General features: G+C 40.5%; 1 protein-coding gene across 6 annotated transcripts in view; it reads right to left on the bottom strand.

Moving 5' to 3' along the window:
* The window catches only part of LOC121709816 (protein unc-79 homolog), a 311,977-nt gene that overhangs the window by 152,141 nt on the left and 133,876 nt on the right, over window positions 1-25,960 (bottom strand). For all 6 annotated transcript variants that reach the window (XM_042093431.1, XM_042093433.1, XM_042093432.1 and 3 more), the window contains exons 22-25: window positions 24,837-24,985; window positions 5,808-5,965; window positions 1,330-1,511; window positions 846-1,047 (exon numbers count right to left, since the gene is read on the bottom strand). In XM_042093431.1, the coding sequence (XP_041949365.1) occupies window positions 846-1,047; window positions 1,330-1,511; window positions 5,808-5,965; window positions 24,837-24,985 (691 nt within the window). The remainder of the gene's footprint in view (window positions 1-845; window positions 1,048-1,329; window positions 1,512-5,807; window positions 5,966-24,836; window positions 24,986-25,960) is intronic.

The raw sequence follows: 25,960 nt of genomic DNA, 5'->3' as shown, positions 1-25,960 counted from the left end.
GAAAGGGAGTTCCTAATTGGGGTTGATTTAACAGCCCTTAAAAGACCCAAGATGGCATTAGTTCAGTGCGTTGAGCCCGCCAGCATCCACGGTTGTGTGAAAGCCGTGGATGGCTGTGTGTATCGTGTTGTGTTATGTTGTGTATTGTCTTGAGCTGTTGTCATGCTGTGGGATCTCATTTTTAGATTACTACAGTGGTAGTGTGTGCCGAGTGCGGCAATGAATCCCAGTGGGGAGAGTGGCTACGATGTAGCAAAATACTGGCCTAGTGTGGCCATGGTGTGCCAGGTTCGGCAAAACTACTCCCAGGGAGGTTGGTGTTTGTATGTTTATGTGTTTGTTTGTTACTATTTGGTTTAGACCTAGTCTTCATACTTTTAGTGTGATTGAGATGACCGGTTTATTGATAAATCAAATTAAAAGTTCAAACAGACAATCATTTACTTCCTTGTTTGTGTTTACTGTTCTCCATTATTTAACTTAACTAGTTACGCAGCCATATGCCCCTAGGCATTTTAACATCCAGGCGTAACAAGCACACACTAATCCGGATGCAGTGAGGTGCCTGCTACAACAGCGGCGCTCGGGCAGTGAGGGGTTACAGTAGGTGCCTTGCTCAAGGGCACTTCAGCCGCTTCCTACTGGTCGGGGTTCGAACCGGCAACCCTCCGGTTACAAGTCTGAAGCGCTAACCAGTAGGCCACAGCTGCCACAGAACTGCAAAAGGTTCCTCAAAGAACTTTAAAGAATGCGTTTATCCAAATGTTTTTACAGTGTATCTTAGTTCCATGACATGCAGTCTGTAGAAGCATGTATACTCAGCCAGAAGCACAAAACATACATACTGGTAGGAAAGGGAAACTCTTTGTTGCAGTCCAGATGTAGCTGTGCTTCCAGGGAGAGCGTTTCAAAACGGTTCACAAAGAATTCCCAGCTCAGAGCAGGAATATCCTTCTTCAGAGAATGCAATAACAGCAGTTTGCTGAGTATGATGGGACGGTCCCGTATCACTGTGTCAAACTGGAAGTCCAGGCATAGACACAAACCCTGAAGGAATTACATTGGATGAATGGTTCACATTAAAACAAACAATAAATACAGCATTACAAATACACACAGTTTATATAAAAAAAACATAAGAGCAAACAAAGGCTATTCCCATTTTTTATACTCAAACTTATTGAACTTTGAATTTGCAACTCATGTTGTCATAAACTTATTGATTTTACTCATATTGAAGTACTACTTAAAAAAACGTATTGCTTTTACTCATATTGAAGTACTACTTAAAAAGACAATGATTTTGCGTATTTGCAAAATCCTGCTCACCTGCAGAGCGGGGCATTTGATAGTGTCAAGAAGTAGATGGGCTCTTGTGGCAACAGCAGGGTTCACATCCTCAATACTGGCAAGAAAGCAGCAGAAGGCATGGGCCAAAGAATACTTCAGCAGGTGGCTCTTGGTCACTGCACCCATGTCCAAGAAACGGCACAACACTGCAACTCTCTCCACTAGAAATAAAAAAGGCAAGGCAAGTTTTTTTTTACTGTATAATAGTGCATTTCATTCACAGATGTAAATTCATTGTGCTTTACATAAACAAAAGCAGCAAGAATAATTTTGTTTCTTATGTATACAACTCTTGAGCACATTCTGCCACTGACCTAAGCACCTTTCCAGCTACGCGCCTCCAAGGGCTGTATTAAGGTCGAGGGCCACTACAAGGTGAAACAGCATATTGCTCGATGTCAGCTCTAGGGCTAGTTCTAAATACATGTACAGTTAAGAATAAAATGATTCAGACCCCTGGCAAATATTGATTCAATGTTGATTTTCTCTTTATCAATCTGTTTGTTCTGACTGAAAATGACACTACCACATGTCAAAAGGTTGTAAGACAATGTGGTAGAAACATGGAATCAAAAAAAGAAGCAGTTAGAAAAAAGTAAGTGAACCATAAGGCCAATGGTTTCAGTAAAAGCTAATTACCATATTTTCTGGACTATAAGTCACTTTTTTTGGCTGGTCTAGGCGACTTATAGTCAGGTGCGACTTATATATCAAAATATATATTATTTAACATGTTTTTAATTAGTATGAATTGACATGAACCCTACATGAAATATTACCGTCTACAGACACGAGGGCGCTCTAGGCTTGTGGAATGAGATCGGGAGCTTGGTGAACTTGCGACAGGTCAGAATTTTTTTTGTAATTAAGCCCAAAAGTGAGAGGGGGTTTGGGGGTGTCACCACCGGGAAAATGTATTAAATACTGTTATGTAAAGTGATGGGAATAACGGCGTTACTTTTTTTCAGTAATGAGTAATCTTATTGATTACTCTTCCCATTTTAATAATGCCGTTAACGTTACTGACAAAAAATCCGGCGCGTTACTATAATTGAAGCTGTTTTTTTCATCAGACACTGAGCAGAGAGGCAAATACTTTTTCCTTGGTTAGCGGGCAGTGCACGAGACAAGCGCATAAATGCTGACAATTGGCTGAGGTCGAGTACAAGGTGGTGGTACTCCTGGTAAGCCAATCAGAGGTAGAGTTGGGCGGGTGTTCGAAAGCACGCATAGTCGGACACACAACGAACAGCAGAAGCGAGTCAGTCAATGAGAGACACAGGTATGGCGAGCCCAATTAATCCAAAAGTAGCCTTCTCTAAATGGAAGTATAGCCATGACTTTCCTCTCCAAGAAAGTAAAGGAACGAATGTAGGCCTAATTGTGAAATGTACATTATGCCCTGGGCAAAAGTGCCTATCCATGTCGGTGTCAAGTAATTCAAACTTACTCAAACGTATTTCAACGTTGCATGCTTACACGAAATAAGGAGGAGGAGACGTGCCAAAAAACCTAAGCAACTGAAGCTTGATTTTAAGGCCCCATCACACATTTAGTCTCAGACAGAACTGAACAAACTGGTAGCCAGGTATATAGTGGAGGGTATGCTGCCATTTAGACGTGATGGCGGCGCGTACATTCTAAAAAAATAGACCATTCATCTAAAATGGATTTTACGTGCTTCAGTTACGTGCCTGGTGTAGTTTCCCTGTCAGAGGGAGAGGGTCAGAGGAGGGGTAGCCCTAGCGTGTTTGTAGACTTTATCGAACTATATAGACGCCCAATACAGGGCCTACTTGAGGGGCAAATAAATATCAAAAGTTCCAAAACATCTATTGTGTTATTTGTATCGATCCACTATATAAACATAATATCTACAGTACCCTCCAGAATTATTGGCATCTCTGCTAAAGTTGACTAAAAAGAGGAATCATCTTTTGGAAATTGATCTTAATGCCTTAAGTAAAAAAATGAGGGAGTATCCAACCTTTAAGGACACCAATTTTCTTTGTGAATGAATAATGTATCATAAATAAATAAACGTTCTTCCTTAAAATACAGGGTCATAAGTATTGGCACCCCAATGTTAAATTCCAATAGAGGCAGACAGATGTTTATTTTTAAAGGCCAGTTATTTCATGGATCCAGGATACTATGCATCCTAATAAGGTTCCCTTGGCCTTTGGAATTAAAATAACCCCACATTATCACATACCCTTCACCATACCTAGAGATTGGCATGGTTTTATTTCAGTTAGCCTATTAGCTGGTTTGATTTGCATTGAGCTCAATGAGCATCAAACCAGCTAATAGGCTAACTGAAATAAAACCATGCCAATCTCTAAGATCAATTTCCAAAAGATGATTTTATATTCCTCTCAACTTTAGCAGAGGTGGCAATAATTCTGGAGGGTACTGTACATACATGGCATTTGATTGGAGGCTAGTCTCACTGTCCCAGAGCAACATTAAAATAGTTTTGTGTACATTGTTTCTGTTAATAATGTATTGTGTCCATTACATTATAATATTCAGATTTATATTGAACATGCACATGTATTTTAAGTTCTGTTAAAGAGGGGTGGAGGTGGGGTCACATTTGAGCATTTAAAAATGTACTTGAAAGTAACGCATTAGTTACTTTCTGAAGTAACTAGTTACTTTTATAATTTGTAACTGAGTAAGTAATTTAGTTACTTTTTGGAAGAAGTAACTAGTAACTGTAACTAATTACTTTTTTAAAGTAACTTCACTAGTTCGCCCTTCTATATGATTGCTTCAGCTAGACTAGAATGTATGGGAGAAGTGCGTGTTTGGCAAGGTAGCTGTCCGTGGTCCTGGAGTGCCTGGAGCGGATATTGCGATAGAGCGATGACCGCTTGCACCCCCCTGTGTAAGGAGGATGAGTAACAGGGCAATTGGTGAAATGGAGGAGTAGGGGGAGGAGGGGGGATGATTTCGCAAACGTCGGAGCGTGTGACGTATGGAAAAGGAGGTCGGCTTAAATAGGCCTACCCTGCGGCGGCAGTGGGTGAGTTAATTGCTGTCAATCATCCCGAAGGCTCCACCCGAACTTTGTTTATAAAACATCATTTGCCCAACACTGGTTATGTAAATGCACAAGTTCTGCCCACTTTCAGTGATTAGAGCTTGCATTATGCCTAAAACATATGTGCATACTTTACGGGCCAGGATTCTATTTATAAACTAGAAAATGTAATTCCAAGGAATTACCAGTGCATGAAAATGCAAAACAAACTTTTCTTTGGAAACAGTTGTGGGCAGAGGAAACAGTTGGCGGGAGTCATAGTTGATGACAACTGACAGTTGGAATGGCTGAACCGGTAAATAGTTGAATAGTTTAAGTAGTTAAATTATTTATTAGGGAATTATTGCAGTGAGGACTTTTATTTTGAAAATGTTGTGGGCAGAGGATACAGTTGGCAGGAGTCATAACCCACTGAGCAAGCAACGTCTATGGACGTCCAAGACAAGTTGATATTATGTCGGTCCGTCCAGGCTATGATCTGGACGTCTATTTGACAGCCAGAATTAGTTGATAAATGACATTGAAACAATAGTCCAGGCCGACCCAGTTTTGAACGTCTATAGACAACCAAAATTAGTTGCAAGTAGACGTTCTGCCAGGCCATAATCTAGACGTCTATTTGACAGCCAGAATTAGTTGATAAATTACATTGATGATGCGGTCATGACTTGCAGAAAAGATTTGTAACTGTAGGACAACTTTTTGTGCGTAGAATATTGATTTGTAATTGTAGAATATGTTTGTAATAGTAACATTTTATTTAACTGTAGGATGATTTGTAGCTGTAAAACTGATCCGTACCTGTAGAATAGATTTGTAAGTGTAGGGCATATTTGTAATTTTGACAATTACTTGTACAGATCATTTTTACAGTTACAAATAATTTCTACAGTTTCAAAACGTGATACACACGTACAAAACTTGAGTCTAATACTCAAGTCTAATATTCTTCCATAAGGATTTAGGTATGCATGTGTGTTTCAGGCATAGTGCAAGCACTAATCTCTGACTGAAAGTGCACAGAACTTGTGCATTTGAGAGCGCTCTCTTGCGGCTGTAGACGGTAATGTTTTATGTAGGGTTCATATGTCAGTTAATATGAATTAACATTTAAAAACATGTTCAATTATATATATTTTTTCATATACAAGTCGCACCTGACTATAAGTCGCAGGACAAGGCAAACTATGAAAAAAGTGTGACTTATAGTCCGGAAAATACGGTACGTTATTTTGATATATAACCTTAAGCCCATTGTGTTTCCCTATACTTATGATTTGGATGAAGATCAGACCACATTCTACGACCAATTAATACAGAAAAAGATGTCATTTCAAATGGTTCACATTTACAGTACATTCAGCAATAAATCATTAAACGGGAGGTCAAGCGTTCCAATGACTCTTACCTGCCTCAAAGCGGATCTTCCAGTCTTTATTATTAAAGTTAGCATCCACCAGACTCCAGAAAATGTCAGCTCCATGAGAGAGTGAAAGAGCATGAAGCAGTTGGGGCACAGCTAGGGAAGCTAGTTGGCAGAACTCAGACTTCAGCATGTTCCACAGGCTAAGGAGGCACACAAACAGGTTACAATGAAAGCATTGAACATGAACAACTTATTTGCATGTCATTTAACCCTTAGAACCCTAAGCTGTTTTTAGGGCATTTTCACTATCTTTATTCATAAGGATTTATTCTGGTCATTGTAAGTGCCACACACACATATTATATATTGTTTTTTTCAGCAGAGTCTAGGCCATCCAATTCTCATTTCAGGTATTAGTACTAGCATTGATTTTATTTAGATTTTTAAAGAATTAAAATAAAAAAAGCGTATTATAAAAATTATTATATTTTGACATGTATCTCACCACAGCAAGCTCATAGCTCTACATGCATTTTATGTGTGTGTCAAGTCAAGTCAAGTCAGTTTTATTTAGTATACCGCATTTAACATGCACAAAGTGCAACCCAAAGCGCTCTACATACAATACATTGACAAAAAACAAAAGACAATAAGACAAAAAATGCCAGACGGAGCGGCGTAGTCGCCAGCGTTGACACCAGATGACAAAAAAATTTTTTTTTAAAAATAACAAAGACAAAAGATGCCGGACGGAGCGGCGTAGTCGCCAGCGTTCCCGTGACACTAAGACATACAAGACAGACAACACAGAAAATTGAAAATAAATAAATAAAATAATAATAATCATGTTAAAATTAGTCCAATTTCCAACCGGCTGAAAAAGTCCAAGGGCAATGATGACCCGCGTGAAACTGCCAATACAAGACCAACAAAGATCTTTCACTGACCAACTCAGATTTAGCACTACTGGCAGTCTGGAGAGCAGAGCACCAGAAGAACAACAGTCTGAAGTCATGATGGGCGATCTTCCTGCTGATCAGCAGCTCGGTGGCTTTAGCAAGACGTTTGTTGCTTCTCCCGACGTCGCCATCAGAGCTCCCCACGTCAGCACTCAATCCAGACTGCAGGCACCCAGCGTCAGAGGCTATACGTTAATGTTAACGTTATGGCAGCTCGCAGGTCAGCCGCAGCTCGGTGGTCGTGGCTGCTGCAGATCTCTCGCAGAGTAGGCCCATTGCCCTGAGCAATCTTTCCGTCCAGACGAGTCCAGACAGAGGATGTGCAGCGTCAGATGGAAGAGGGACGGCTAGCTTCTAGTCAAGGCAAGCTCATCAGCCCAGTCGAATAGAAACTAACGTTACCGTTAGTTATCAGCCAGAAAAAAGGACCGAGAATAACACAAAAACTATCGAAAGTAACGTAAATAAAAGGTGAAAACATTTAACTTGACAAATAAATACAAAAAAAATAACAGAACATTACATAAAATTACGAACATTACATAAAAACAAACAAAAACATGATGCCAGACGGAGCGGCGTGTCTCGCCAGCGTCCCCGTAACCTAGCAACATGTGGGGTGTAGGGCAGACAGTCCTGAATCGGACAATATAATTGCCATGTTGGAGGGATACTCTGGGGCTGAGCAATTTACAGAAATATGTGGTGTGTGATTTATGGAAATAAATGCCATTTTTTATTTAGTGATGAAAAATTACCTTTCTGCGCTCCATATTTGAGACACGAACTGATCTGACCTGACTTGACCCGAGTTTGCGTGTTAGCCCTGTGTGCGCCTATGGTGTATGCAACTATGCACTCATAATGATTCTCAACTTTTTACTGCATTGCCATGAACAAAGTAAAGGAAAAAAGGTGTTTCTTATTTGAACAAATTGGGATGCAATGTGAGCCTTGAATTGGATGCCATGCAGGAATTTGTTAGGATCTCAAAACCGGATTATGAACATGCTTTGCCATAGAGAAACACATGATGGCACGGGATTATAAACATGCTTTGCCACAAAAACAGACAAAAACGTGGGGTAAGTCCAGCTATATGAAGTTATTATTTTGCTGTCACTTTGTTTGTTTTATAACCCAGAAGGATGTATAAAATATCAAATGATAGCTCTGAGTCATGTGACATGCGTGGCATATCTATCCGATCACGGGTCCACGAGTAATTCAAACGAGAGTAATGGGTGTGCAGCGTTGGTTTGTGTACATGACGTTATTATTTTGCCGTCACTTTGTCTGTTTTTATAAGCCAGAAGGATCGATATACATGGTACCAATGGATAGCCCTGTGTCTCCTCTTCCATCTGATATGCTTATGCTAACTATGTTAACAAAGATAATAATGGTAACCAAATTACTTAGCTAACTTAGCTAATGTTTTCTAACATTTTAAAAAAATGCTAATAATGTTAATGCTGCTAACTATGTTAACAATGCTAACTATACTAACCATGTGACTTAGCTAACTTAGCTAATATTTTTTAGCAGTTATGCTAAAATGCTAACTATGTGACCTAGCTAACATACCTAATCATTTTTAGCAGTTTTGTTAAAAATGCTAGCAATGCTAACATGCTAACTATGCTAACCATGTGACTCAGCTAATTTAGCATAGTTAGCAATTTAGCTTGCTGAAAGCAGCACACTTATTTGTTCTTCTTAAGTTTTCTTATTGGGGGCCAAGCAGCGAAGCTGCAAAGGCACCCATTGAGTTACTAGCTTTTCCTATTATTGGGGGCCAAGCAGCAAAGCTGTGAAGGCACCCATTGAGTTACTAGCTTTTCTTATTATTGGGGGCCAAGCAGGGAAGCTGCGAAGGCACCCATTAAGTTACTAGCTTTTCCTATTATTATTCCAAATCTGAAATTTTTCAATTTCAATTTTGTTTGCCCGTGACAGCCAATCAAATATGGCGATGAAGCGCCAAACAGGAAGTGGACTAAAATCTCTGTGGCACTTTGAGTTAACATAACAAAACTCGATACCATTAGTCAGGACACTGTCCCAATCACTCACAGCAATTTTTATGCATATACATCGAACACTCTAGCGCCACCACCAGTTCAACGCTGGACATGTGTTCAGGTGCGTGATCCTTGACTCTTTTGTCTGATTTTCACAATTGAGGTAGCGTCTGAATCCTTGATGAATCTCGAGTTCATCGACCTCTATCCCGTCACTTTCCGCCATATTGGACCTCCGCCATATTGGATTTAGTCCAAATTCTACGAAAAGTTTCAGCGGTTACAAATTTCATCCGATTTTCACAGAACTTGGCGGAGATGATCTTCAGACCGAGCCGCACGAACGATACTTGTCAGATTTTTTATTTTCAAGTTTGTTTGCCCGTGACAGCCAATCACACATGGCAACGATGCCCCCTAACAGGAAGTGGGCTAACATCTCGGCTACACTTTAATGTATGAAGTCCAAACTTGGTACACGGACTTGGTATCTGATTGTCAGGATGCACTAGGAAATTGGCATCATTTGGCCTCTATAGAGGGCGCTGCAATACAGGAAGTGGGCATGTATCTCTGCAACGATTTGATGTATGAAGTCCAAACTTGGTACAGGGACTTGCTATCTGATTGTGAGGACACAGTAGGAAATTGGCATCATTTGGCCTCTATAGGGGGCGCTGTAATACAGGAAGTGGGCTCATATCTCAGCAACGCTTCATTGTATGAAGTCCAAACTTGATACATGGACATATTAGCTGATTGTGAGGACATGCAAGGAAAGTGGTCTCATTTGGCCTCTAGGGGTGCTGTAATAAAGAAAGTGAGCTCAGATCTCAGCAACACTTTGGTGTATGAAGTCCAAACTTGGTAGAGGGACATTGTAGCTGATTGTGAGAATGCACAAGGACATTGGTGTAATTTGGCTTCTTGCTGTGAGTGCTTGCTCATGCCATGGCAACGCCATTCCTGCTATAGCACACTGCTTGGCCCCCACATTGCTGCTTGCAGCTATATTTGGGGGCCAAGCAGCGAAGGCACCCATTGAGTTACTAGCTTTTCCTATTATTAGGGGTCCGAGCAGCGTAGCTGCAGGACCCCTATTGTTTCTGTACCGTTCATTTTTGGCCAAAATTCTGTAAAAGTCATACTGCAGCCTAAACCGTAACTCCAAAACTCTTCAAATTTTCAGGTATGGCTACCAGTACCCCCCTCTGCCCATAACCCAAAATTTGGGGTACTGCACCCAAAGGTGGCGCTATTGGGGAAAAAAGTTAATTATGCTAATTTCTCCTTACCAGATTGACCTAGACTCAAAATTCCTTCATAATATTAATCTCTAAACTCAGATGCATCTTTTTGGCCCTGGTCTTATGGTCTAAAAATGTTTACTTTTGACACAATTTCATGGAAAAGCCAAACATTATAAAAAGTTTCACACTCTTCAAAAATAATCAAATATTCACCAAAATTCTCACAGACAATGTTTAGACCAAGCCTCACAAAAGTTATCGCTCAGAATTTTGATATTTTGTTTCATTTCAGAGATATAGGCCAATAAAGTTAGACCACTTAGGGCATTTTTCCTAGATCACCTATATTCCTATAAACCGTAAGTCCTAGAAACTTCACATTTTCAAGTATTGTTACCAGTACCCCCCACTACCCATAACCCAAAATTTGGGGTACTGCACCCAAAGGTGGCGCTCTTGTCAAAAATGCTTATTTCTCCTTACCAGATTGACCTAGACTCAAAATTCTTTCATCATATTAATCTCTACATTCAGATGCATCTTTTTCACCCTGGTCTTATGCTCTAAAAATATTTACTTTTGCCACAATTTCAGAGAAAAGCCAAACATCATAAAAAGTTTCACAGGCTTCAAAAATTATCAAATCTTCACCAAAATTCTCACAGACAATGTTTAGACAAAGCCTCACAAAAGTTATCAAAAGAATTTGGATATGTTGTTCCATTTCAGAGATATAGACCAATAAAGTTCGACCACTCAGCCCATTCCTCCTATATTCCTATATGAGTAAATTTTTTTCCTTGGAGAACAACCATACAACCATCATTATGTGGATACCATTAACAGTGCACATTTTCAGATCTGTACTCTTTTTTTTATAAAGCCCTTAATTCTATTGTCAAATGTATGCTAGGAATTTTCTTGATGTTGTGTGTTTGCCAACACACATTTTCACCATGTGAATGTGACTGCCAAATATGTAGGATTGTCAGTGGCTCAGTGGGATAATGCCTAGTGCTGGTGTTTGTTAGGTTGAGAGTACGAATCCCCGGTAGAGCTTTAGGCTCTAGCTCGAATACTATTGGTTATTGAAGATTCACACCATTGAACAGCACCTGAATGACATCAGGCAATCAACATACACAGTCATTAGTTGCCAAGAATCAGAATGCCGAGACACTCTGACATTTAGGGGAACTTCTTTGTTTACTATTTTTCCTTCATCATTACGTCTGTCATATTTATATTTCATCCATTAGTGTTAATCTCTAAAAATGTCTAATTGCCCCAGAATTTCAAAAAAGTTTTCAGGTGTACTCTTTTAGGGAAGCCCTTCATTTTATTGTCAAATGCATGCTTGGAGTTTTTCTTGTTGTGTGTTTACCAATACACATTTTCACCATGTGAATGTGACTGGCTAACATGTAGGATTGACAGTGGCTCAGTGGGATAATGCCTTGTACTGGTGATCCTTAGGTTGAGAGTTCAAATCCCACTTGAAGCATTAGTGTTAGAATACTGTTGGATTGTGGATGTTCGCATACTACAATAGAATGCTGTTGGGTTGTGGAGGGTAATACAACCCACGACGGGTGATAATTTAAAGGAATCGTGTTGCAGTCTTGTAAATAGTGACCCTGCAAGATCCCCAGTTATTGCAAAATCATAGGCTGTGACTTAAAACTCTACTACTTGTCTTTAGATGTGAGAGGGTCTGAGACTGTAGTCTTTCAAAAATCTTTTCCAAATCTTTGCAAATCTTTCCAAAGTCTGTCAGTGTAAGGAGGGCTTGAGGTGAAAGTGCTGTGGAGAAATTGCAGGATTGTTTGGCTCTGCCACCTAACCACACCCAGTTTACCTGCGAAACCCTGTAGCTCCAGAGCAGGGGCTCAGACCAGGATAAATTGTTTGCTCGCCCTCAGTTCACTCTTTTGTTCATCTCAACCCAGTACTCCAGTGTGTCCTGCTCTGTGTGTGTCTTTGCGTTAATGTAAGTCATCACTTTAATGACCCTCACTATAACTTTTGTGATGTTTATCAGTTTGTAAAGTAGCTCTGCCATCATGTGTAAAGTTAAGGTCTTTGTTTGTTGGTTTGGTGTGTTGGAGTCCCATGTGAGAGATGATTAGGTGATGTTGGTTGACTTGGGATGTCAAGTATTGTTTAGTTGTACCTTATATAGCCATATGATTTCAGTTTATTGTTCAAATGTCAATTGGTTTGTTTGTGAGTTGGGATCTGTACTGATTTACCCCATTTCACTGATTACTCCATTTTCTGTTTGTTTCCTCTTTGATGCAGCACACATACAAGTAAAGAACAAAAGAACAGATGAATTGAAATTCAAAGTTCACCGAAACCTGCCATCTCCGTGTCATGCAGGCTCTGCCTGCTCGCCACACACTCACTCTACCTCGACCCGCATCGCCCCCTACAATTCCTTCAGTTGGGTTGTGGAGGTTAGTATACTAGAATAGAATACTGTTAAGAATACTGTTGGGTTGTGGAGGTTAGCACACTATAACGTTACAGCTACTTGTCAGGACTTGTCGTGCAAGGCAAGTATAACTGCATAATTATAGGCTGTTCATTTTATGGACTCCAACACAGAACCCACCCCCACCCCCTTCACCTACCACCACAAATACAATTCCATTCTGTGGGGAACACTGCCTTCCATTATCAGACCCTTCATCTTATCCATGACAAATGCATAGTCCTGTAGAATAGAGTATTGTTAGAATACTATTGAGTTGTGGAGATTAGCGCACTAGAATACTACTGTTAGAATACTGTTGGGTTGTGGAGGTTAGCACACTAGAATAGGGTATTGTTAGAATACAATTAGGTTGTGGAGTTTAGCACACTATAACGTTACAGCACAGGGTAATCCTAATTTTATGCATCAAATTTATTCCAATCCAACTCAAAAGTTTTGAACAACACAAAGTGAAGGTTTTATCTAGATCAAAACCAAGAATAGATTATGTGATATAATCCAATTTCAGGATCCTTGTTTCCCTTTGAACAAGCCATTTTCAAGATTTGATCCAATCCGATAGCCGAAATCCGGTAACTGAAATCTGATAACCGAAATCCGATCACGTTTCTTTTGAACAATTGGGCCCAAACAATCAAAGCATATGTAAAACTAAAAAGCTATGCTGCCTCATGTCCGTTTTGCTCGGACCCCGTAAATCACCGCTTGCAGTTATATTTATTATTATTACACATCCGCCATTGGAGTCTATGGCAGCCCATAGAACACCTGGCTAAAAAGTGCAGATTTTTTGGCAGAAAGTTTCAGGACACTCCACTGACCACTCATGTGAGTTTTTAGAGGGGGTGGTTTTCCACATGATCAATTAGGACTAGCATTTAAAGTGGTTATTGTGCTGGAGCGTCAGCGCTCGTGTGCAGCCTTCCTTGTGTGAAGACTTACTCCTCCGACAATTTCGTTCCGGCGTAACCTCAGAAGCCTCTCAAGCGACCATTTTGCAACATTAGTAACATCTGCTTTACCTACTCCTACCTCATTCTTGGCACTTGAGGTTAATGATGCTGCAGAGACTCTGCTCTACACTGACATCTTGTCTGAATGCAGGATGTCCTCTTTCCTCAAGACCCACTCGTTCTAAACCTCGTCATCCATGGCTGACGAACAGTATAGTCTCAGTACGAAAGGAACTTAGAGCTGCTGAGAGGAAATGGCGTAAATCCAGAAATGGAAATGATCTTAGTTTTTCCACTTTCAAGTCACACATGTATTTAATGCTTCACTCAGTTCTGGAATAGTTCCTTATTCTTTTAAACAGACTAGGGTTATACCTTTGCTAAAAAAGTACACTTAATCCAACTGAGGTGAAGAACTACAGACCTGTCTCCTTTCTTCCTTTCTTGTCAAAGGTTTTGGAGAAAGTGGTCTTCAAGCAAGTATGTGACTTTCATCAGAATAATCTACTAGACCCTATGCAGTCTGGTTTCAAGAGTGGACATTCTACTGAAACTGCTCTTCTGTCTGTGACTGAAGCATTGAGAGTAGCTAAGTCCTCTGCTCAGTCATCAGTATTAATTCTACTAGATTTATCTGCAGCCTTTTATACTGTTAACCATGACATTCTCCTTTCTATACTGTCTGAACTGGGAATTTCTGGGAAAGCTCTTGACTGGTTTGAATGTTACCTTAACCCTTACAAACCCGACCGTTCTAATTTCGTTAAAATTTTAACGATGACCAATCATCTAATATCTAAGCTGTCCAATGACTGATTTTATTTCTGAAATCTTCCCCGTAATGCTGACAACATAAGCTTCAATTTGATATGATTGGTTAAGGGGTTTATGGCGCGAAATGTTTTGGATACTTGAAGATGAGTCGTGAAAAAAACGTTTAACTTCAGTCGTACATTTTAACATGGACCGCTAGATGCCACCTGCACTTCGTTGGAGTTTACGTCGACTGGAAACCACACAGCTGGATAAACTGAGGTAATATATATTTTACATCGTTTCTAGTTATGGTTAATCTTAATTTGTAGTCATAAAATCATATTATTTGATAGTAATATGCTTTCTCATCAGCGTCAACATTATGGCATAGCGGGGGCTAAGTGCATCGTCATGTAACTTTAGCTAGCTGCATTACTCTGAACTGCTTGCAGTATTCTCGTTTGCTTTTTATATCAGTTATTTTCATTTGACAATTTCATTTAAAAACCTGTTAGTATATAACCTGTAAGTAAGTTTGTTTTCTAGTACCAATTTGCTTGTTAGGTAAGCATTATATTGGCAAGTCAGTATAGCATACCAAAGCTGAATAAATCAATGGGCGCCGCGTTTCTATTACATTACATTACATTACATTTGGCTGACGCTTTTTAACCAAAGCGACTAACAACATGGTAAACAGTAAGTTTTAGAACAATTCTCACAATTTTAGGATAGTTTAAAAAAAACATTAGAGTACAGTAAGAATAAGTGCGTCGGTGAGTGCTGTTTTTAACAGTTACTTGTCAGTATAAAACGGCTGGTGAGTGCTAGGATCAGTAAGACTTGTTGTAAGTGTTGCTATGAGAGTAGATGTTCTCTAAAGAGCTGGGTCTTCAGGAGTTTTTTGAAAGTGGAAAAGGATGTCCCTGCCCTTGTAGGAACTGACAGTGTGTTCCACCAACGAGGAACAACAGATGAGAAAAGTTTGGATTGGTTTGAGCGTACCGGTGGTAGAGCTAGACGTCGTTCGTCAGAGGAGCGCAGCGGTCTGGAGGTAGCATATGCCTGTATGAGGGCATTCAAGTAAGTGGGAGCAGAACCAGAGACTACTTTGTAGGCAAGCGTTAGAGACTTGAATTTGATGCGGGCCGCCATAGGTAGCCAGTGTAGCTGGATGAGCAGCGGGGTAACATGTGCCCTTTTGGGTTGGTTGTAGACCAGGCGCGCCGCCGCGTTCTGGATCATCTGAAGTGGTTTCACTGCGCAGGCTGGGAGACCTGTCAGGAGGGCATTGCAGTAGTCGAGTCGTGAGATGACTATTGCCTGAACCAGAAGTTGGGTAGCATCTTGAGTCAAGTAAGTCCTGATTTTCCGTATGTTGTAGAGTGCGAAACGGCATGACCGGGCGACTGAGGCAACATGATCTGAGAAGTTTAGTTGGTTGTCAAGAACAACTCCTAGATTTCTTGCAGTCCTGGTCGGTGAAACAGACAGGGAGTCAAATTTGATGTTGATGTCGTGGTGTATGGTAGGTTTAGCTGGGATGACCAGCAGTTCAGTCTTTGAGAGGTTCAGCTGGAGGTGGTGTGCCTTCATCCATGTAGCTATGTCTGAAAGGCAATCCGAGATCCGTGCTGAAACCAGGGGGTCGTCAGGTGGAAAGGACAGATAGAGCTGTGTGTCGTCTGCATAGCAGTGGTATGAGAAGCCGTGCGAACGGATAATCTGTCCCAAGGAGGTGGTGTAGATAGCAAAGAGGAGGGGGCCCAGCACTGAGCCCTGGGGGACCCCTGTGGTGAGATGGTGGGGTGCGGATAGCTGACCAAGCCATGATACGTTAAACGAGCGTCCTGTGAGGTAGGATTCAAACCAGGAGAGAGCAGAACCGGAGATTCCCATGTCAGCGAGTATTCTAAGTTGCGTTCTCTTACATGAAATAAGTTGAGCGATATTTTTACTCCTCTCAATATGTAGTCGTAGAAAACAAGATGTGAAATCACGGATTCTGTCAGAAATGTAGTGCTAATTAACGTATTGCCTCTCATCGGGTTGTTACCTCGCTAGGCAGTTTGTAGTGAACTGTTTTACCTTGCTTCTAAATGTCAAACATCAGACGTGCTTGTCTCAACATTTTCTAAGATGGCATGACTTGATATTCTACTCTTCTCAATATGTAGTTTTATAGAAAACATGATGTGAAATCACATATTATGTCAGAAATGTCATTATTGCATTTAAGCAGTTAGTTACTAGGTGAAATGTAATCTGTCTTTATCTTAATGCCAGCCAGGCAATCAGATTTAGGGTAGCTAAACCCATGTGTAATAAAATGACTTTTCATACTTCTAAATATTTTTGAGTTACTCAAAATGCTTCAATAGTTTAGGCTACCTCTTCTTGTGTATGTATGTGCACACATGCACACAGCTGTAGTTTTGTGATTTAATTTTTTTAATTAATAAATGTATTACATTTGTATGATTTTACTGTTGTTTCAGATGGAGGATGACAAGACCTACACAGACCTCCTTGCAGGCCTGAAGAGGTGGCTGACTGCTGATGAGCTTGCGCTCACAATGTTGAAGACCATGTGAGGATGGAGGAAGAAGGTATAGATTTAGGTGGCGTGCGTAGGGTGGTGTAGACTGCCACTAAAACACTGTGAAATAGACTTGTTATGTTGATTTTTATGTTGTTGTCCCAGGCATATGTGGTTTTACCAACCGGAACGGGTGAGAGGTTGTGCTTAGTAGGCCATTGTATGCAAACACACAGTGCAGGGGCATGGGACGAAGAGACCCCAGACGAGTTTCACAGTTTTCTGGGATTGATCATTGACATGGGACTTCACTTCCCTCCCTAATATCCATTGCTACTGGGGAACCAAGTCTCTGAAGGGATCAGGGAGCGTTGACCAAATGAGAAATACATATTGTGTACACTTTTTCTCCATTGACATTGCTGTTTCAGTAGTTTCTTATTATTTCAAGTTTGGCAATGCAGAATCTGGTGTTGAACCTAGGTTTGGTAGCTACAGCCAGAAAGATTTTGGCGAAAATCTATCACAACAGCTGGCAGGCATTTCCGTAAAAATTTCAGCCTCGCCTTCAGCTGCTCCAACTACTACTCTGTCATCTTTTCATCAAGTACATATTCCTGTACAGCAGGAGCCAAAGAAAAATTGTTGGCTTTGTTATAAAAACAATACATAATAACACTAAAGTAGCTTGTATGGCCTGGAGTTTAGCGGTAGGTGACTGCTTTTTTGGTAAACAAAATTGCTGTCAGATTTGGCATTCTACAGAAGGGGATGCGTTTCGTTATGAGTCATAGGTCCTCTGTGTTTAACCTTCAGGTTCCCCACCCCACCTTTCCCTATCCTCCTCTGTGTGTGTGTGTGTGTGTGTGTGTGTGTGTGTGTGTGAGTTTGTGTTTATATGTGTGTATGTGTTTATTCTCAACAGGCTTGTTCTATGTAATCCACTTTCAAATGTTTAGACACATTGATTTTTGAGTGATGTTGAAGTTGATTGTATTCCTAGCTTTTCATAAATAATACATTTTATAGATGTATATCATTTTCATATTACACTAATTTATATAAGGAAGTTGTATCTGTTGAATCAAATGTATTCTATGTCTCTTCAGAATTGATCTTCAATAAATATACAGTATACTTACTTCCTGTATTACTGGTAAGGTACATGTTTTTCTTTTATATATCATTATTGTTGACTGTAGCATTTGCTTATATACAAATAAATGGTTTATTCTTATGGACCAAATACATCTAAACCATTGTGTCTGACTTCATTATTAGTTTTTATGCATACTTCTATGTTTTTGGTGAGAAAGAGAATGCGAATTCTGTCAACATTCTAAATCCCGTTTCCTGCATTTTTATACACTTATCACTTAATTTATCATAACTTTTGAAAGGTTAATGGTATTCCAATTCAGTCTTTTTTGTTAAATAGCCCACAACTTGCTGAACATGTCATACACTCTATATTTTTCTCTATCTCGTATAGAAATATGATGAAAATTCATTTTTATGCGAATGAAATTCAATTTTAACAAATTTCGGTATACATTTGGAGAGGATTTTCAAAGACTGTTCATTACTATATCAACATTACCATATGTATTTTACATCATTTGATAGAACTGACCCTTCTGATTACAATGGTATGTATATCCCATTGATGGTATGTATTATACTCAAGAAATAAGGTTTTTTGTGTAAGGAGGTCATCCAGCACCAAAAATGGAATGTTCGGCACGGGCACGAAAGGGTTAAAGGGCGTTCTTTCAAAGTGTCTTGGCAGGGACAGGTATCAAAGTCTCATGACCTCACCACAGGTGTGCCGCAGGGATCAGTATTAGGACCCTTGCTTTTCTCTATTTACACCACTTCCTTAGGTGAGACCATTCGCTCCCATGGATTTGACTATCACTGTTATGCAGATGACACTCAACTTTACCTATCTTTCCCACCTGATGACTCTAGCGTTTTCCACTAGATTTCTGCATGCCTTAAGGATATTTCAGCCTGGATGAAAGATCGGCACCTTCAGCTTAATCTCTCAAAAACTGAGTTTTTGGTATTTCCAGCTAAAACAGCTATTCCCCAACAGATTAACATCCAGCTTGACTCAAATTCACTGACTAGATCAGCACTTGGGCGTTGTAATTGATGACCGACTTAACTTCTCTGAGCATGTAGCTTCTATTGTAAAATCATGTTGGTTTATGCTTTACAACATTAGGAAGATCAGACCTTATCTGACACAAGATTCCACACAACTTCTTGTTCAGACTAGAGATGCGCGGTTCGCGGTTACAGCAGCGGACTCCACGGTTAAACCGCGGATCGGGCGGATGACGTGAAGAAATATAATATTTTAATTAAATTCGGGCGGGTGGCGGTTGAACCAATCAAATGAAAAAAAAAAATATAGCCTATACATTGTTAAATTGTGTTACCTACATCCGATAAAAACGAGCAAACTTTGAAATATTAAAATTTTCATCAGGCAGTAATTTGGCCTAGTTTCTTCTATGCATGCTGCTTTGTTCAGGCCTAGGCTACTATGAGATGGTGTTGTGGAATTGGTGTATTCGGATGTTTCACTGAGCAACCCCTCTCACGCACGTGCACATACACACACACACACACACACTAAAGGTAACAAAAAGTTTAAATTAAGTAGCCTATGGTAGCCTACCAGCATGTTTTCCTCTCCGGTGTGCAATAAGAAAGTAGAATAGGCTACAGTGCAAGTTGACCGATGATTCATCTCCCATGTCGCGTCTCGTTGCAGAGCCTTGGTAGGCCACTAAGCAAATCTGCAACCTATGAGCCAGCTGCCAGTATTGGCCTAAACATCTCGTAGATGTGACGGTCATTGTAGCCTACCATTCAGGGAATATAGGCATTTAAAAGAGACACAGAGTATGGAGTGATATGACTCAGAAATGACATCGGGCAACGGCAGTGCGAGATGTTCAGAACGTAAGAGCTAAAACTACAAGCTCAATAACATCCACAGCAGAAAAAAGAAGGTGAGAAAAATAGTCGGAAAACTTAGATGTGTAGCCTAAGTCAAGCAAGCAAGTTTGGTGGTTGTTACTAAAAATGTGAACATGCACGTTGCACTGTTGTGCGGTGGACTTTCGGAATTAATCGTTTTTTAATATTAATAATAGTTTCTTTAATATCGAGGCGCTATAGTTTGTCCGATCGGCCTGCTGGTATAAAATGAATTGCACTGTCTGTCTGAAAAAGACGCGCTCTCTTCATGCAGTCAAAATGAATGGGAGTCTTCAGAACAGGCTTGTCACCCTGACATGACAGTGCGTAAAGTAGCCTATAATGTGAATGACTTTTATTAAGGATTTCTTTCTTTTTGCAAAAAATAAAGTACAATAGGCATTAATTAGTAGGCTAAATAGCAGCATGTTGACATTATGTGCCACATTGCGTTTTTTATTATAATGATAAAATTGTGGGCAGGTCGATGTGCGTTTTATTTGGAGACTGTTTTGCAAGACAGAGACTGAGTTTGCTGCTGATATTCTGGGGATGGGCTATAGCCAATGTAGGACTTTATCCTTTTAATATATTTGCTGCATTGGATCAGTCTTCCTAGAACAGGCAAGCGCTTTCTAGCCTCACGTCAGCAGCGCCGCATCACCCATATAACAACCAGCGGATGGCGGGCGGGTGCGGTTTTGAAAATTGGTCAAAAAACGTTGGTGCGGATGGATGATAAGTTTTGCTATGCAGTTACGGTTGAAATAATAGAGCATCCGCGCATCTCTAGTTCAGACCATGGTCATCTCCAATATGGACTATTATTATTGATATTCTCCTTAATATAGTCTTACCATGTCATTGTTTTTTATATTTTGATTGAATGGACACTATTGTTTATTATTGCTTTTCCCCTCATTTTCATTGCTTATTTTATTAGGCTATTTATTGGATTGACATTGTTGTTTATTATTGCTATTCTCCTTATTATAGTTTGACCAACATTCTAAACTGTTCCCTGTTATATTTTAAATATTATGTTGTTTTTTGTATTTGTGTGTCACTTTGGACAAAGGCATCTGCAAAGTCCCATAACCATAACCATTCATTTATGGAACTTGTGCTGTGCTGTAATGTAAACCATTCCGTATAGCCAAAAAGGTCTAAAATTTAGTTATTTTTTAAATTATGCATGATTTACTTTTTTATCAAATTCGTAGGCTGATGCCTGGCAGCAACAATTGTGTTTAAATGTAGGTTACTGCTTCAGCCTCTGGCAAGCTCAGAACAGGGCGGCATGCGACTGGTAACTTGAGAGCGACATGTTGGAGACTCATGGTGTAGGACAATGACTTTTCATTGGCAACAATATTAAATCAACCAACAATATAAAATATTAAAGCTGCAGTTGGCAAGTCTGACAGATTGAGGCGACTTAGCCAACATTTTTAATGTCTACAACTCTCATGCCCCTCCCCCACTACCACCAAGCACCCTCTCATCAAGTTTGTGCTCGTCAGTGCGCACCAGACTGCACCAGACTGTCAGATCTCACACAGCCCTGCTCTGATTGGACCAGAAGAACCAGGAGCTGTGGATTTTTGCGAAACAAATAACAGGCTCTAGGTGGAAGTAGGAAGTGTTTTTTCTAAAACCGGCTGATTTATGTTGTTCTGTCGGAGCATAGTGTCGGTTTCAGTGAATATGATAAAAACAATCTTGCCAACTGCAGCTTTAAGAAGAGCTCTTTTATGAGTTAAATGGAAACAAAATTATTACTGGCCTTTATTTGTCCGAATCTGAGGCCCAGCTATAAATTATATATTTTTTTATATATAAGTCGCACCTGACTAAGTCGCAGGACCAGCCAAACTATGAAAAAAAGTGTGACTTATAGTCCGGAAAATACGGTAATAACACTTGGTTAGATTGTATTAGTTGTATAATTGTATTATAATAATTATATTTGTATTAATTGTATTATTTCAGGGGATATGACGGATTACAAAGCAGCATCTTATAGTTTACGTAGAGCTATTAAAGATGCTAAGTGGCGCTATAGAGACAGAGTTGAAGCTGATTTCTTGGAGGGTGATCCAGCACGAGTGTGGAAAGGACTCCGAACCATCACTGGCTTTGAAAGAAAGTCCCCTCCTATGATGAATGTGAGTAAAGCCCTCCCTGATGAACTTAATGCTTTTTATGCTCGCTTTGACATGAAAAACACAGACTATATTGGACTAGCTGCAGCATGTGAAGCAAATGAGGATGCACCTTTCTGTGTCTCTGAGGTCGATGTGAGCAATGCCTTTAGGAGGGTTAATTGTAGAAAAGCTACTGGACCGGATGGAATTTCTAACAGGGTTTTGAAATCCTGCGCTGCTCAGTTAGCTCCTGTGTTCACTTATATCTTTAACACATCATTGGCTCAAGAGACAGTTCCTACTTGCCTCAAGCAGTCTGTTATTGTTCCAGTACCGAAAAACAAAAGTCCATCATGTCTGAATGACTACCGCCCAGTAGCCCTGACGTCTACACTGATGAAGTGTTTTGAGAAGCTTGTGAAAAACATTATCTGCTCATCCCTCCCTGCCTCCTTCGACCCCCTCCAATTTGCTTACAGAGCCAACAGGTCTACAGAGGATGCCATCTCAAACCTTATGCACACCACCTTAACTCACCTGGAGGAGGGGAATGGGAATTATGTGAGGATGCTGTTCATTGACTAGTTAGTTAGCTAGTTCAGCATTCAACACGATAGTACCTCTCACCTTGGTCACAAAGATGAAGGCCTTAGGACTGAACACCACCCTGTGTCACTGGATATTTGACTTCCTCACCAACCGTTCACAAGTGGTTAGAGTGGGGGGTCTGACATCTGACTCATTAACCATCAGCACTGGTGCTCCCCAAGGCTGTGTTTTGAGTCCACTGCTGTACAACATATACACACATGACTGCAAAGCCAACAGTAGTCATACCTCCATCATCAAGTTTGCAGATGACACAGTGATCTTGGGCCTGATTAGTAACAACAATGAACAGCTGTACTTGGATCAGGTTGATGAGGTGGCACAGTGGTGTCAATCTAACAGCTTGACACTGAATATCAATAAAACCAAGGAAATGGTAGTGGATTACAGAAGGCAGCAGCAGAACTACAGTTACACCCCACTAATGATCAGCGGGCAACCTGTAGAGAGTCACAAGTTTTATGTGTCCACATTACTGAAGACTTAACATGGACTGTTAACACTCAATATGTTCTGAAAAAGTCCAGACAACGACTCTACTTCCTTCGTCAGCTAAGGAAATTCAAAGTTTCTACATCCATCATGAAGGCCTTCTACACTTCAGCGGTTGAGAGTGTTCTAACTGGTAGCATCATCACCTGGTATGGGAACTCCACAGTTAGAGATTGTAGTACTCTGCAGAGAGTAGTGCTCTCAGCTGAACGTACTATAAGAACTCAACTCCCTGCTCTACAAGATATCTATTCCAGAAGAGTACTCCTAAGAGCCCAAAAGATTCTGAAGGACTCTTCTCATTCTAACAATGGATTATTCCTACCGCTGAAATCAAGAAGACGCCTATGTAGTCACAAAGCCAGAACTGAGAGACTCAGGAGAAGTTTTTATCCCCAGGCCATCCGAACTCTGAACTCACACTATACTGACTTTGCACACATTCACTCCTCAGCACTCTCAAACATTTCCCAACTCTGAACTCAGACTATACTGACTTTGCACTCATTCACTACTCAGCACTCATGCCCCCCCCCCCCCCCCACACACACACACACCTACACCTACAAGACTTTTAGCACTTTTACATCCCTCTCCCTATGCTACAGACCTTTTATTTATTTTCTTATTTCATCACACGTCAAAACACACACACACACACACACATATCTGACTTTCTCCAACTTTTGCACATCTCCATAGAACTTTTTATTTATTATTTTTGATTTCTCCTCCATCTACCCATGTCCTTGATTGCCTAGCCTTTCTGCCCCCCCCCCCCCCCCCCCCAACCCCAACACACACACTTACATCATCACTGTCATCACTTCACATACATACAACACACTGCTTGCTACAGTAAGCCTCCTCTACATACTTGCTGCACACTGCCCCCCCCCCTACATACACAGCACATTGTCTTCAGGATCTTCTCCAACACACATCCTCTACATACTTACAGCACACTGCCCCCACCTACACAGTACACACACACACAGTCACTGCTCCACTCCCCTCCCGCCCACACACACATCTTCACTGTCATCACTCACATACATCATACATACAGTACTCTGCTTGCAATAGTAAGTCACTGCACCCCCCCCCCCCCCCCCCGCCCCCGCCCCCGCCCCCGCCCTACATACACAGCACATTATTTCATCAGGAAGCTACTCCAACACACATCCCCAACATACTTACAGCACACTGCCCCCCCCCCCCCCCAATACACAGCACATTGTCTCATGAGGAAGCTTCCCCAACACACATATTGCACACTGCCCTCTCCCCACATACACAGCACACTATCCCATCTCCCCTGTCATCCCCCCAACACACACACCAAGACCCCTGGCAGTTGGGTTAGCCCCTTGAGCCGTGGATCTGCCCAAGGTTTCTTCCTTGGTAAGGGAGTTTTTCCTTGCCCCTGTTGCTCTTGGGTGCTCCTTGTTGGTGCCCCCCACCCAATCCCAATCCTCCCCCACCTTTTTTATGCAGCCCTTGCCACTTAATCTACTAAACCCCTCTTCTACTGCACTCTTTACCCCCCCCCCCCCCCCCATTAATGCACAAATAGGCTGACACCAGACATAATTTCACTGCATTTCTTACTTCCAGTAACTATATGCATGTGACAATAAACTTCCTTGTATCCTTGTATTACTGTAGATAATCAGTTTTTTGAGTGTAGATTTTTGAGTGCAGTTTTGAGTGCAGTTTTTGCAGTGCATGTCTACACTCTTTGTTGTGATTAATGCAAGATTTTTGGAATAATGCAATGAACACAATACATTCATATGCAACATATTACATGTTATTGTTTGTCTTTGAGTCACTCTTTTCAGTCACCTGGGTATCAGCATCTTCTCTTGGACATAAGTCAGATATTGTGGGTGATCTTTCTTGGCCATGTACAAGCATTCCCCATGCAGACACAAGATCCTCAGACAGTTCAACATATTGTAGAGGATATCAGGTTCATCAAACTTGGCCATATCCTGTAGGGTGGGCACAAAAGAGAACATACTGCAAAAAATAAAAGATCAAAAAGTCTATTTGGTATTGTTTTTAGAATGAAGAGACTTACCTAGCGCTCTCTCGAAAGATCATTATGACTTACAGTTTTTCTCAGTCGCATTGGTGCTTTTCTCAGATCAGAATGAAAATTCTCATAACTATTAGTTCAACCTCCAACATTTAGTCATTTGTGCATATCATACCAATTTCTCCTTCCTCTGAACAAATTGCAAATGCTTTTGAACATGTATACACAGTTGCTTTGTCATGTCAGTCAAAATGAACTATACTTATGGATGCTGAATAGTCGTTCCCAATAAAACTAAATGTCTTCATTTCATTGCTTGAGTCATACAAAATTGGTGAACTAGTTATCAAATTATGTCACAATGCTGTAGAATTGCAAAGAGCATACAGTAAAACTGTGAAACGTACATATTCAGTGTCTTGTACTCACTTACTCCCCTAACTACAGCAATTTGCATGGGAAAACACTGAGAGCATAAACGGTCGTAATGAAAACATGACAAAGCCATTTGACTATCTTGTTTATAAACGATGGTGTCAAGACTTCTCATTTTGATGACACTGGCAATTTCATTGACATAAATACTTGCTTTTGAGGAATGGACTATCCATTTTGAGCAAGTGACATGCTTTTGCAGGTTATCCACTAGGTTTTGCAGTTTGCACTAATTGTTTTTTGAAATGCACTAACTGCTGTGCAAATGTTAATAGTGATGTGAGAAAAGCACCAAAGCGACTGAGAAAAATTGTAATTAAAGAAGACTGACTCATTTTAAGGAGTCTTATCAAGACAAATTTGCTCAATGCACTGGCAGCCAAGTTTTCAGGATGAGACTTCTTAAATTAAGTCAAACTCTTCTTAAGTCAAATGATTTAATGATAGATAGATAGATAGATAGATAGATAGATAGATAGATAGATAGATAGAT

This window comes from Alosa sapidissima, chromosome 5, assembly GCF_018492685.1.
Source record: "Alosa sapidissima isolate fAloSap1 chromosome 5, fAloSap1.pri, whole genome shotgun sequence".
NCBI classification, from domain to species: domain Eukaryota; kingdom Metazoa; phylum Chordata; class Actinopteri; order Clupeiformes; family Clupeidae; genus Alosa; species Alosa sapidissima.
Note: the sequence above shows the minus strand (reverse complement) of the source record. Positions and strands in the feature narration are given on the sequence as shown.